Source organism: Perca flavescens, chromosome 4 (assembly GCF_004354835.1).
Source record: "Perca flavescens isolate YP-PL-M2 chromosome 4, PFLA_1.0, whole genome shotgun sequence".
Taxonomy (NCBI): domain Eukaryota; kingdom Metazoa; phylum Chordata; class Actinopteri; order Perciformes; family Percidae; genus Perca; species Perca flavescens.
In genome coordinates, this window is record NC_041334.1 from 3,748,647 (window position 1) to 3,763,201 (window position 14,555).

The 14,555-nt window shown below is 38.3% G+C and overlaps 1 protein-coding gene across 4 annotated transcripts; it reads right to left on the reverse strand.

Annotated features, from left to right (window-relative positions):
• Positions 1-7,059: 7,059 nt before the first annotated feature.
• LOC114554559 (butyrophilin subfamily 2 member A1-like) lies at positions 7,060-12,897 on the reverse strand. 4 transcript variants are annotated; one of them, XR_003692432.1, is made up of 7 exons: positions 12,551-12,897; positions 11,117-11,207; positions 9,776-10,114; positions 9,417-9,683; positions 8,722-8,842; positions 7,597-7,722; positions 7,060-7,373 (listed from the first exon to the last, which is right to left on the reverse strand). XR_003692432.1 is itself a non-coding variant. In XM_028576474.1 (6 exons), the coding sequence occupies exons 2-5, from the start codon at positions 11,187-11,189 to the stop codon at positions 8,727-8,729; spliced, it is 804 nt and encodes a 267-aa protein (XP_028432275.1). In that variant the 5' UTR covers positions 11,190-11,207; positions 12,551-12,897; the 3' UTR covers positions 7,060-7,373; positions 8,722-8,726. The 4 variants fall into 4 exon arrangements, 1 of the variants encoding a protein (XP_028432275.1); XR_003692431.1 differs by having other exon boundaries at positions 7,597-7,660; positions 9,417-9,692; XR_003692430.1 differs by having other exon boundaries at positions 9,417-9,692.
• Between the last annotated feature and the right edge of the window lie 1,658 nt (positions 12,898-14,555).

Genomic DNA, 14,555 nt, shown 5'->3' on the forward strand with positions numbered 1-14,555 from the left:
GAAAATTAAAATAGTTTAAAAAAAGAGTGATTTCATGGAGAAGAAAATATTAGAATAAAATTGTAATGTGCAGAAAATGAAAAAATGTTTAAAGAAAAAGTGGTTAATAATGTAATACAATTTACATAAAAAAAAAAAAAAAAGTCATGGCGCCCTCTGGGGGACAACAGCAGGCACTACAAGCAGAGCGCCAGAAAACACACACACATTAAAACGTGTTTAGAGTTTATTATATTAATTTCAATGTTTTAATCTCATACAATGACTCCACTTTTTATATTTATTTAATTTTGAATATTTCTTTTGCAATACTATGTCCGTTTGTTTTAATCAGTATTATTGATCAAATATTTAAAATAATTAATTTAAATAATTGATCAAAATAAATTTATTTAAATTTACTTAAAAAGGTCTCGTCAGTGTATAAGATCAAAACATGTATATTAAAATAATAAAAACTGTAAACATGTTTTAATGTGTGTATTTGTTTACTGGTGCTCTGCTTGTAGTTCTTGCTGGTGTCCACCAGAGGGCGCCATGACGTCACTCACCAGCAGAGAGATTCTTCCTCTGAATGCAGTTCAGTGGTTACATTTGACAGAAGAGAAAGTTATTTTATGAAAAAATAACAATAAAATCGTAATATTCAGAAGAAAAAACATTTATTTAAGAAAAACAAAAAAAGATGCTGTTCATTAGGTGTTCCTGTATGATAAAGGTGATCTTTACAATGACGAGCATCCAGGTCAGAGTGAGCAGTTCAAAGGTCTCACATTTTCCATATGAACTGGAACAAGGCAACGCCTCCATAACCATCAGAAATACAACGAGGGCTGACAGTGGACACCTATAATATTCCACATTAAGCTTGTTATTGGTGAGTACTTTGATTAAACAGTTACAGATGTCCTCTCATTTAAGTCTCACCTTGTTATCTAGCTGTTGCATCTTAAGTCAACTTAACTTTTATGCAGTTTTTAAGGTAGTTTTAGCTGGTCAGTGGCCAGCAGATTAGACTGTGGTTGTAGCTACCGGGCAGCTTCCAGGTATGAATGTGTAACTGTGTGAATGTGATCAGGGCGTTCCTGCAAAAGAGAGGTTTCCTCTCAGTGAGCCTTCCCTGAATAAATAAAATGTAGCCTATATGTACAGTAGGACTTGTTAAGAAATTCTCTAAATGACGTGTTCGTTCTGATTTCTGGAGGAAGGAGGAGAGGCTGGGGTCGAATTGAAAGTTAAGCAAAAGGTTTAATGAAACTGCATGAAAACGACAAGACATAACATATACACTGTAAACAGCGGACTGCAAACATGCTTCCCCTTTTGGAGTCACATAAAAACAGTCCTGAGACATTCTCCGGATAACTCATATATTCCCCTACATCTGGGTGGTTCCTCAAAATGAAATCTTCCCCTATTGGTCAGATCAGCTGCTCTATTTTTATTCCTCCACATTTTGGAGTACATGTGTGTGTGTTTGCAACATACAGGACATGCAGATAAACAGTGGAGAAGTGAGTGTGTTGTGTTGCATGATGAGTTTAAAAAAAGTCTAAAGCCAAGTCCAAAGTCCAAAACATGGATGATTGTAGAACAATGACCAAAGTTTCTTTCCAATTTCTATTTTTAGTGTAACAAGCACAGGATGTATCCCTGAGGAAATGCTAACCATGACCGAAGAGAAGAAGAAAAATACTGATTGCATGAAGCGAATAATTAACTTGGCTCCCAACTCCATCCACAACATTTAGTGATTTAGTATATATTTAATCTAAATTCAAAGTTATTAAAAATATGTAAACAGTGCACAATGTTCAATGTGTTGCAGTGAGATATTTTGTAGGAGACCCTGTGGACACCCCTTAAGGACCCTTTGGAGTCCCTGGACCCCAGTTTGAGAACTTCAGCTTCACTGCTGTAGATGCTGGTTGTTGTCTATCAGGGGTTAGTTGTTAGAAGTTAAAGATTTAAATTAAAAGATGGTTTTCCTCTTTCGCCGACCTCTGATCAAATACTGTTATTATGTAGAAGTTCTCTTTAGTGAGGAATTTGTTTGAGCTTCTATTTTTAATAATGGGACGCTCTCTGCTGTCCAAAAAACAACTTTAATCTGCATTGTGTTACACCTCCTGAACTCGCTCACAACATTGAACTGTTTTAGCCTGACGTGGTCATACTCAGATTCTAGTCAGAATCTGAGTCTGATGCTGCTCCATTGGGCTGTGATTATGGGGCGTGTTTCAACCATAGACATTATATAATGGACCAATAGACCCCGTTGCTCTGGACGGAGACCAGTGAAGGCTGTTAGAAGCAGTGCTGGACTGGGACAAAAAATCGGCCCTGGCATTTTTGGTCCAGGCGGCCCACACCCACCGTGATTGGTCAGACACATTCCCTGCAGACAGTCCTCTATAAATATGCGTGCATTCTATGATATGTTGCCTAGTGTTCAGCGTTCATGTGATCGTTTTGAATCCTTCATGAGGGGACTCAAGACTTATCTGTTGATCTTACACTTAAATAATTCATTCATTCTTAGAGTTATGATTTGTATATTTATGGTATTTTTATAATTTTTTTATTATTGATATTTGATATTGTATTGTCATTATTTTTATTATTACTATTTTGCTTAATATTGGCCTAGCAACTTTAAAAACAGTTTACTGTTAATTTTAACTATTGTAAGATTCCTATTTTGTCGCTTTGGACACAAGTGTCTGCTAAATACTGTAACCATAACTATAACCCTTCCCAAAAGCTACAATAAAGCTGAAGTATATGCCCTGGAAAAGAGCACCAATACAAGAGAAGCTAATTAAGCCATTTAAGAACACTGATGCTTGTATCAATCTGTCAGACTCTACAACACCTGCACCACCCGATAATGTTGTAGTTTTATTCAGGTCCTGTCTCAATCACCCGCCACTCAGCATGGCTCTATGTATATATTTGTTATTATATGTATTTATATTTTTCCAACTGTATTTACATTTTTTCCATTCCAGGTACTTACTTTTTCAATATTATTTATATTATGGTCACACTTAAATATCATTTATATTATGGTTAATTACTTTTGCTGTTATGTAATTACATATTTTTCAATCTAATTTCACGTCAATTACAATTACAGTATTTTTTTTGCACTGCCCACCTCACTTTACTTAAATACTTTTTATATAATGCCACTTTACATTCATTCAGTGTTTTTTGCACATTGTCTGTTGTTTGCCTGTTGTTTGTTTGTTTGGTTGTTTGTTGGTTTGTTTTTATTGTGGAAACACTGCTGCTGTAATAAGTGAATTTCCCCATTGTGGGATGAATAAAGTATTAATAAAAGTATTATCTAATCAACACTGATTTTATAGATTACACAGACTTTTCAGCTACCCAACAGGCTAACCGCTAGCATTTTCAATGTAAGCTTAAGCAGTTAGGTTACCTGACAGCCACTAACTTTAATGTTACAGCCAAACTGCTTGTTATCGTTATGACGTGACACACACACGCACGCACGCACACGCGCGCACGAACACACACACACACACACACACACACACACACACACACACACACACACACACAGCTTCCCTCCCTTCAAAGTCCCTGTTAATTTGTCTACTCCTTACCACATAGTCATCTACTCTCTCTTCCATCTTTTCCTCACTCGCCTCCTCCTCGCCTTCTTCGCTGACATCGTTGTTTCTGCTTCTATAGCCAGCCACCTCTCCTCCTCCTCGGCTTCAGGTAATGCTGATGTTGAAGCAGCTATACAGCCCCAAACATGTCAGAAATGTTTGAGGACTCCGCCTGTAGATTCTTAATCTTTTTCTCCTCTAATTTCTCTGCACCTCCCTTGCACTTGGTGGTCATTTGTCCATTATAACGTGGATGCTAAACTTCCAGCATAACTATTACAGCTCACGTCTCAGGGCCGGGAGGCGTGGCCATAGTGGGATTCGTAAATTTGCGGCCCGGAGTGGAAGGGGGTTCCTGGATTTCATTGGGTCAGGCCAGTGCCAATAAAGAAAATTAACCAATGGGCCACTGTGAGTTCTTTATGGGCCGGCCCGGCCAAAAAAATAAAAAAGGCCTATTTATATCGCCGATTCGGCCCAAAAGTCCGTCGGCCCACCGGGAAAATGCCCGGTATGCCAGATGGCCAGTCCAGCCCTGATTAGAAGCACTTTTCCGGTGATGGCCAGCTTTACTGCGCAGCCTCCAACTGAGAGAATGTGACGTGAGCAACGTGTCTGAAAGTTGTAAGTCTTCTGGTAGCTGTGCCAAGAGAAATCTCAATCATTCCCAATCTTACAGAGACGGAGAGTGTAGGTGTATGTAAGGAGATAACATGGGCACAGGCTAATTATTGCTAACTAACATGCTAGTTAACATTAGTAATTAAACCTAAACAGCTTATGTAAGTCGAAACTGCCTGCGAGCTTCTCCTGTACTATACGGTAATTCCTCTACTATGCGACAGTAAGTCACTTGGTTATGACACAATCGTTAGCTTATAGTTACAAAAACGTCTGCTACGGAGCCATAACGTGAGGTACAAGGTAATGAAGCCTTTTATACATTGTCGTGTTTCTTTGGAACTAAACAACGGACAAATAGAGTCTTTAAACGCTTCAGATGTAAAGTTATTCGCAGTCAAGTGACGCAAAAAAAAAATGGCGGTCAGCGGAATGCTAACAGGAGGTGATGGCCAGTTAACAACAAAATGGCGCCATAGATGGCTCGAGTTCTGAAGCGAAGCTTACCCCCTTGGTTTCAACTGAACCAGGAAAGAAAATGCCTCTGCACTCAATTGGATAGACCTACAACCAATCAGAGCAACAGAGCAGACGTCACAGAAGCTGCAAGTCAAAGGCAGGCTTCGACAGAGCAGAGGCAAAGGCGGCAGTTTCCGTGTCGTGCTGATGGGTGTGGCAATGTGAATACATAATCGCAGTTCTCTGTTTCTCTTTTAAAATGAATGCGCTGTCGATATCTTCTATAACAGACACGATGGCGGAATCTACACATCTCGATTCTCCAACGGCAGCCATCTGTGTTGTAAACAAATTCAACCCAAGCGCTCTTTGGTGACGTGGTTGATTACGTTACTGTTGATCTGTCCATCATCGTATAAAGCCCGCCCTGACAATTTGATTGGTCCAAACAGCTCTGGTTCGAGCACAGTTACTCCATAAGTCTAGACCGAACTTCCCGACCTTAAATGTTGTGGGCGGGGCTAAGTTCGGCTGGCATCCAGGCTAGAACTGTTTAGCACATTTCTAGGTTTTTCACTTCTGCTCAAACAGTCACAGATTAAAAAACAAAAACAAATCTCAAACCAGTAAGGTTACTGACTGAGTTACATGGGGAGATTGTGCAGTAGCTCAACTCATTTTAACTTCACTAGGACTATTTAACTTCATTGCTCTAAAACTGCCATTCATGTTTATCCAGTGTCATTTTATCAGCTGAGAAGCAAAATAATGAGCCATGTTGTTTGTGTGAGTAACATTACTTCCTAACACACTGGTGTGCACTGGACCAACAGGTTTATGGGGCTCTGTTTATGCATGTTTCTGTCACGTCATCAGATGTAATCACAAATGTGGTTTGTTTCTGTGTCTTCTGTTAGGGTGGTGGATGGGTGAAACATCACAGGACATTTCCCCCAGGAGTTCATGTCCCATTCTGGTTCTGCGTGTCACTGAAACGTACATTTTATAACCCCACCCACCATCTTTTCCTAAACCTAACTGTCCTGTTCTTGTGCCACATGTCAGTCACTACGTCCCGACCCAGAGCGACTAAAGTGACATCAAGAGTCCCAACGCTAAAGGAGACTTTTAGCGTGAAAAAGAAACGCCAAAGGCACATGACATAGTGTCTGTATTCTATGTGTTGGGAGAGTGAAAATGTGTAATAAAGGGGTTGCAGAAGTGACAAGTCATCCAACATAAGTTGTGTTCTGGTTTCAGAATGATGAAGACAGTTGGAGAACAGTTAATAAAATGGCTTTAACAATAGTGCAAATAGCTGCCATAAATGGAGCATGCCCCTGATTTAGTTTAAGTTTGGTTTTCTTTGTACTAGTTGTAGTTATGTACATGTTGGTTTTCCCTTTGTACGTAATTTGGTTTGGCCAAGCCAGTATATACATCCCCTTTTGTCTCACTCAGTTAGGTCAGTTTGTTGAGTTCATATCTTGTTTCGTTGTTGCTATTTTTGAGTAAAGTTAGATTATGTTGACTTCTTTTATAGGCCTAGATATTAAGTTCTTGGTTTATATTGTTTTTGCATTTTTTGGGTAAAATAAAAACCCACTTTTCAACAAAAACTCCTGTTCTCCTCATTGCCTTACTGCTTGGTTTCTGACACTGGCACACCAATGAACACCTGTTTACTGGGTAAAAGTCTTGTGTTTTCCCCAGGACACGATCTCAGCTCCCCCGTTTAAAAGCCCTGTGTTTTAGAACCCAAACATCCCCCCCAACCTTCTCCCTACCACAATCTTGACGCTCTTATACTGCAGCAGTCAATGTGGTGCTGATGGTAATAAATTGTAGCTATATGTACAAATGGTTCATTACAACAGTCTGCTGAAGTACACAGTAAAGGCCTAAAACATATCTGTTAAAAGAATTCTTTCAAGTTCAAGAAACAGTTCAAGAAAGTCTCATATTTTGTCATTTTAAATACATAGCTCACATGGTGCTTAGAAGTATTACAACCTGAATATCTCAAGTTTTTCTTAAAAACAAAAACTGACTAACTGATGTTGAAAATGTAAAGTATTTAATGAATGTTAGAGACAGACAATAGATTGAATAAGATTTAACTGTCTCATATATTAGCTTTTATCCAAAACGAGTTACAAAAAGTGCATTCAGCCACATGGAAACAACCCCAAAAGATTTATGCATCTACACCAACTGAAAGTGCTACATTTAGATACAATAAAAGATTTAAAAAAAAATAGTTTTCTGTTGCTTTTTATATCGTTGGATTTTCATGTTAAACCTGACCTGGTGTATTTCAAATAATGAGGTAAACATATTACACATATTACATTTTAAACCAAAACGTAGACTTAGCAACCATGGGGTCTTTGTTCTTTGTTTTTATGTAGCTGTCTGTGTTCTTGTTTTTAATTACTGTTTAACTGCATTAAGTGACCTGACTGGCATGAAAGGTGCCCATAAATAAAATCAATTATTATGAATTCAATGCATCAATTCTGCAATACGTATTAATTTCTGTATGACCTAAAACTTTTGTCAGATTTCTTCTTTGTCTCAGGTTTCCTCGTGGGCGGTTGTGTGTCTGATTATTTAGCGGCTGATGCTTCTTTGTCTTAGGACTCGAACCTGCAGGAAATAAAATAAAAAATGTTGATGAAAAAAAGTGATGTAACGGGCTGAGAGTCTATTTATCAATCACCACACTGATCAATAATCATCTCATCCAGTTCTTTTGCACGTTGTGCAGCTGCACATATACATAAACTGATCAATTTAAAAAAAAGACCAGCCTTTAAGCTGGGAAGACCTACTAATGTAAACTTAATGTAAAGTATATAAAGTCACTCACACAACCTAGCTCCACTGCCACTTGTTGATTGATTGATTGATTGACATTAACAGAAGAACAGATGCTGATCGAGTCACAGGGGGATCATCAAGAGGACATTGTGTTATTTTAGTCAGTCAGCCTGGTCTGTCAGAGGGTCAAGAGAGTGGAACTCATTCTCAGACCATATCAGACAACTAAACACATATAAGACATTTACTAAGCAGCTAAAATAATAATAATAATTCTGTTAGTTTGCAATCTCGACATACAGTACAAAAACAAAACAAAAACAAAAGTTTGGACACACATTCTCTTTATATGCGTTTCCTTTTTATTTTCATGACTATTTACATTGTAGATTCTCACTGAAGGCATCAAAACTATGAATGAACACATATGGAATTATGTACTTAACAAAAAAGTGTCAAATAACTGAAAACATGTCTTATATTTTAGATTCCTCAAAGTAGCCACCCTTTGCTTTTTTATTAATAAGGGAAATAATTCCACTAATTAACCCTGACAAAGCACACCTGTGAAGGTAAAACCATTTCAGGTGACTACCTCATGAAGCTCATTGAGAGAACACCAAGGGTTTGCAGAGTTATCAAAAAAAAGCAAAGGGTGGCTACTTTGAAGAATCTAAAATATAAGACATGTTTTCTGTTATTTCACACTTTTTTGTTAAGTACATTATTCCATATGTGTTCATTCATAGTTTTGATGCCTTCCGTGAGAATCTACAATGTAAATAGTCATGAAAATAAAGAAACAGATTGAATGAGAAGGTGTGTCCAAACTTTTGGCCTGTACTGTATATGTATTATTTCCCTACTGCTTTTATTGCTCTCAACAGCTGTGTCTTTTCTAATCTTTGTACTCTCTGCTCTGTTGTTTTACTTGTAATCCGTTCTGCTTTGTCGGTTGTTTTGTTGCCAATCTTTTTGCTCTGCTTGTGTTGTATTTCTTTCTTGTTTGTTTGTATTTAACAGATAAAAAATAGCCTTTTTGGTTAATTCTGGCATTTTTAACACACGTGTAATCATGATTTTATTGTCCCTTTCTTAAATAAAGACTCCTACTGTATTGCTTTCACAATAGAAATAGATGGTTAGTCAAGGGTTAACACTTTTGGAAACTTACTTGTATTACTTGTTCTTGATGTACATTCTACGTAAAAGAAAAGCTGCTACTGCAACTCCAAGTACAAAAGCAAGAATTCCAAGAACAGCTCCAAGTATTTTGGTCCAGATGCTCATTTTGACTGAAACACATCACAAAAAGTTAGTTTTAGTTTAGTGTAGTTAATTTATTTTGCACATGTGATTACATATGTTCAGGAGAATGGACGTAGACACATTTGAATGCATTCTCATGAATGGGTTTGTATGATATGGTACGAATAACAGTTCGTATAACATCCAACAACCGGCCGGTCACACGAGGACGGGTACAGAGCTCTGTGAGCTGTATCTTGTGTCAGCCACCGTTGCAGCTGACAAAAAGTCAGCGTCATGCGGGGACGACAGGCAAATTTAGACACCAAAACAACAAGTTCATGGTTTGGATTCAAACATTCCTGTTACACCATCATGTTTCCTTTTGTTTTCCCCCGGAAAGAGAACTCCGCCCTCCTACTTGAAAGTCCTGTGTTTTACAGCAGCAGTCACTGTGGTGCTGGCAGTAATAAATACGTGGAATACATACACTTTACAGAGCTTTACTTTTCGTGGCTACAGTACATGTATGAATGGTTGATGAGAACAGCCTGAGACTAAACATAAAGAACAGTTAAATGTGCTGCTAAAACACATGAACAACTCAAGGAGGAATCTTACCAATAATAGCCACATAAATCTCAGCATGAGTCCTCCGGTTGGTTTCCTCCTGTGTGACCACACAGCGACAGCAGCTGGTCTTGGTCACAGTAGTCTGGAGGGTGATGTGGTATCTGTCTCCTCTTTCAGAGACCTGCGGGTCTTCAGCAGGAAGTTTGTTTCCATCTCTGTCCTGCCACTCTACTCTAGGTTTGGGAGCAGCACCTCGAACCTCACACTGCAGCAACACTCCATCATCTGTGGCATCAATAATGTTGATGTCTGGCTCTGGAGCAACTGGGAACACAGGATAACCAATGACTACAGAATAATTACATTTAGGCTAATTTTCTTTGTAACTGTTGAATGAAAGCACTCGCCAACAACAAGCTTAAGGTGGAACATTTGATGAAGACGTGGGAAATGACAGGTGTAGTCTCCACTGTCAGCCTCCTTCGTATTTCTGATGATTATGGAGGCGTTGCCATGTTTCAGTTCATCTTCAAAATGTGAGACTCGACCTTTGAACTCTTCACTCTGACCTGGACGACCGTTGTTGTAATGAAAGCCTTTTTCATACATGAACACCTCCTTCAGACCATCATCTTTCTGAGCAACTTTCCTCCAGTCAAACACTTTTGACTCAATGTCCTCCTTGGTGCTGAGAGAACAGGGTAACACAACATCTGTCCCTTCTTTCACTATGATGTATTTTTGTTCTGGAAGATAAAAACATATGTATTAATCTGTATGTTTATCTGTAGATTAATTCATTATTAGGGCAGAAATAAAAACATTTGAACTCGTCACCAGAATCACTCTACAATACCAGTTAAAAAAGTAATTTGTAGTCTATCTTATACGATTTATTAACTTTATTTTAAAATTATAGTTTAATATGTAATTAACACAATTAGTCATAAGACCACTAATACAGTAATACCTCAACAGTATCCAAAAGTATAGTACACCTAGCCATGCAAGCAATAAAACACAGCCAAGAAACACTGATTATAGGCTTTTTTTTATAGAGTGGTGCTCATGAGTTTAGGAACCCATGCTAAAGTTGACTTAAAAGAGGAATAAAAGAATCATCTTTTGGAAATTGAACTTAATGCCTTAATTTAAAAAATTAGGAAAAATCCAACTTTTAAGGACAACAAGTTTATTTGTGAAGGAATAATGTATCGTAAATAAATAAATGTTCTTCCTTAAAATTCTAATAAATTCAGATTTTTATTTTTAAAGGCCAGCTATTTCATGGATTCAGGATACTATGCATCCTGATAAAGTTCCCTTGGCTTTGGAATTAAAATAGCCCCACATCATCACATACTCTTCACCATACCTAGAGATTGCCATGGTTTTATTTCAGTTAGCCTAATAGCTGGTTTGATTTGCATTGAGAGATGATCTTATGGAAAGTACCCCATGCCAATCTCTAGGTATGGTGAAGGGTATGTGATGATGTGGGGCTATTTTAATAGTAAATATATTTACTATTGCTGTTTACAATAAAGCAAAAGTATTTCTTATCCGATTACTTGATTAATCAATGGAATAATCTGTAGAATACTCGATTACTGAAAGAATCGATAGCTGGAGCCCTAGTCACTATATGATTCAGCTAATTACTGGTGACTTTATAGGTGCGGCCCTGTCTGACTGTCTGAACAAGATAATAAAAACTAATCTAGGCTACAAAGTTAGTTAATTCTTACCGTTTTCATCACAAAGTATTTTCCCGGTCAAACACAGAAGACACAAACACAGCAGATCCAGAAGAAGCTCCATAGTTGTTGTTTAATCAGACTATAGGAAAGAAGACGGAGTTGCTTTTACAAATAACGGCACACAGTTTTATTACTGATTGAATCACTCCTCAGCTCATATATATATTTATATATATATGTATATATATATATATATATATATATATATATATATATATATATATATATATATATATATATATATATATGCGACTGACCTTAACCGTAACCAAAATACAATCTACATCTGTGGTCAGAAACAAACTGTTGCTCCACATCATTCTGCTCCGTTGAACTAACTCCACTTCAAGAAACCAACTCATAATTCAAATCCAAAAACAGGACAGACTAGTGGAGCGTGAGAGCAGAACACACAGCAAAGTACATTCTCCAACACAACCAATAACCTGAACTCTACTGTATATTACATATGTAGTGATGGAAACAGGCAAGTGTCCAGAACAACTAGAGGCCAATTACAATATATAAATAATATATAAATATAAATTTAGTTTGTTCACAAAATCTGCATGAGATAAAAACAGTAAAAGGAAAAGGCTGACAGCGCCAGCGTTGAGCTACACAGTAGTGACTTTAGGGAAGGAGTGTACTAAGCTGGGCACTGACACAATCACTTTATATTAATAACAAGAATGCACAGGAATCATTTAAAGGTAATTAATATGCTTTAGGACCCCAAAACACACAACAAAAGAGCAATGCTGCAAAAGAACAAAATACCACTGCACACTTTAAAACCCACAGATTAACTGTTCAGACATGCAGGGAATAATAAAAAGACTTAACACCTCAATCCACTCTAGCAGACAATAAGGGCTCTCTAAAGCTAGATCTGAGCCTATAACCAAGTCAGGCCTTTTAAAATAACCAATAAATCAAATCCCTCTCAAATCAAAATGATCTTGACCAAACCGAATTCCTAAACTTGGATGCATGGAACAATCTAATGTATCAACAATTCACACAAAATATTTGAGGCACGCATTATATATTATAACATCCTGTCGTATTAATTTAAGCTGTCCCATCTTTTCACTCTCGTCTTCACACACTAGAGGCCAGAATAAAAAAAAAAAACGTTAAAAACTATGCATAAAAGTAAAGTTAACTTTTTGTTGGTTACTTTCAAAAACAAAACCAAAATGCAGATGTATCTCTCAGTAACATCAGGCAGTGTGTACACTCAGATTTAATCTACTACAGACTGCTGATATTTCATTAAGAAATGTGAAACTGACACCATCGATGAGTTCAAAGTTTTCATCATGTTTGTTCAGATGTAGCAGCTAGATAACAAGGTGGAGACCAGGCTCCAGTCCTTAAATGAGAGGACTTCTTTAACTGTTTCATCATAATACTCACCAACAACAACAAGCTTCATGTAGAATTGTTTAAGGTTTCTGAATTAATGGAAGAATACTGTACAATCTGTATTCTCCACTATCAGCCCTCGTCTGTGTTCAGCTCTCAGTACTTTTGTAGCTGCTTCCTGAATCTCTGGTTTCACTTCTGTTTTCCTTTTTGTATTTTCACACCTCAGCCTCATTGCACGAAATACTGCACCATCAAGTTCAGCTGCAGTAAAACTGGCCCTTTTCAGACACTGATCCAACCGTGAGAAGCTAGAGCAATGGTGTGCTGCAGACTAAACACTATTTCCAAGAATCTCTTCTTTATATAAAACCAGATTGACAGTTACACCGATTACCTAACTTTGGACACTTGTATCACTAATGATGAAATATGATATTTTCACACTTCACAAACGTTTGTGTTTGTGTGCACGTGCATGTGTCTGGGCGTGCCTGTATTGCATCCTGTTGTGAGAAGTTGGGCCATTGATGTGCATTTCCAAGAAACTCTTTATATCCGCTGCCTGAAGCAGCTTCTGTTTTTTGGCCTGAGCTGATGTAAAAACATACCACAATACACCAGTCAGTGAAGCAAGCACTGTGTGGATAGCGACATGTACGTATAGTATTCAGATCATTGTCAAACTTTTTTTATTAACAGACACAAGCACAGCAGCTGTTCTTTGTTTCTGTCTAGGAAGTGAAAGTCCTAGTAGTAATCTTTCTGCCGTAGAGAAGAGTGACTTTTGTAATTCTTCCACCAGCTCCTCTCTCAAGTTCATACAGTCCCATTATTGGAAACAAGTGTTTCCCACAAAATTAGATTCTATTTGGGGTGGTAGCTGACCCAGGGTGAAGTTGCACGCGTAGAAAGATGTGCAGACTTATATTAATTGTACTGCAAATATTTTTCTACAAAATTCTGCAGGTAACAAATCTAAATTTTTAATTGAAAGGTATAATGCAGTAAGGGAGGTGGCTTTCACATCTGACAACAAAGTCCAGTTGATTTTATTAGTATGAACAGGGCACAACCGTATCTTTTTCCCGAAGGGCATGTTTAGCCCCTCAGTTGAAAAATGTAGTGCCTTACATAAGGTAACAGCTAATTACAGTACAATGTACAATAATACAATATTGTTATGAATACAAAACTTTATGAAGTGTAATGTCTTCTATTTTTAAATATTGATAAATAAATTGTGCGTGATTTAGAGTAACAGACTGTCCCTACAATTCGGCATGCATGTGAACCGCAGATTGTTGCAAATGTAACCATCATAGTGTGAAATACAGTTGAACTGCTGCTGTTACATGCAAAGTATGTGAGGAGGGCCCCAAAAGGTGCTAGAATGAATAGCTGTGGATGCGGGGAGGGGCCCATGGAAAATGCCTTTCTACAGGGCCCAGAATATTGTGCTACGCCACTGATGGCTCGCATCAGGTGTTAAAATGTAACGCGACATACGAGACGTTTTAATTTTTACAGGTTAATACTGAATACTGATAGATGGCAGCGTGGCCCCGCCGCGCAGACTGACAGCCGTTGGAACTCCTGGCGGACGGAGAGCTCTGTGTCCGTCAGCAGCGGTTTCTCGCCGCGCCGCCGGTCCCCAGAGCAGCATGGTCACCTGGAGAGTCCGGTACAGTCTGACTCTGCAAATGCTGGCATCTGAAAATCAGACGTTTTGGGGCTCGTGATATTCCTCTGGCCAGGGCTAAAACCTCTTTAAGGGGCGCCAAAACTTCCTCTATTGTCGACCGGTGTGTCAGTTCACGGAGGCGTCGCGTCGCTCGCTGTGGCCGAGCCAACCGCTTTTTATTGCCTTCCCCTCAGCAAACCCCCGTGCCCTACTAGTGCCCTCTTTTGCCGTACAGACGAATGCCAGTTGCCCGTCAGCGGGGCGGATGTTTTGACCTATACTAAAAAGTATTTGCTTTTGACACTTCCCTGATTAATTAGTTTATAGAGACACACACGCCTTCCGTCTAAGGAGAAGCCCTCACCCGGATCA

Coding starts and splice junctions, on each gene's coding strand:
- LOC114554559 (XM_028576474.1), bottom strand. CDS start 11,189: ATGGAGCTTCTTCTGGATCTGCTGTGTTTGTGTCTTCTGTGTTTGACC. Junction 9,693..9,775: donor CCACCTTAAGCTTGTTGTTG/GCGAGTGCTTTC, acceptor CTGTGTTCCCAG/TTGCTCCAGAGCCAGACATC. Junction 8,843..9,416: donor GATTTATGTGGCTATTATTG/GTAAGATTCCTC, acceptor GATGTGTTTCAG/TCAAAATGAGCATCTGGACC.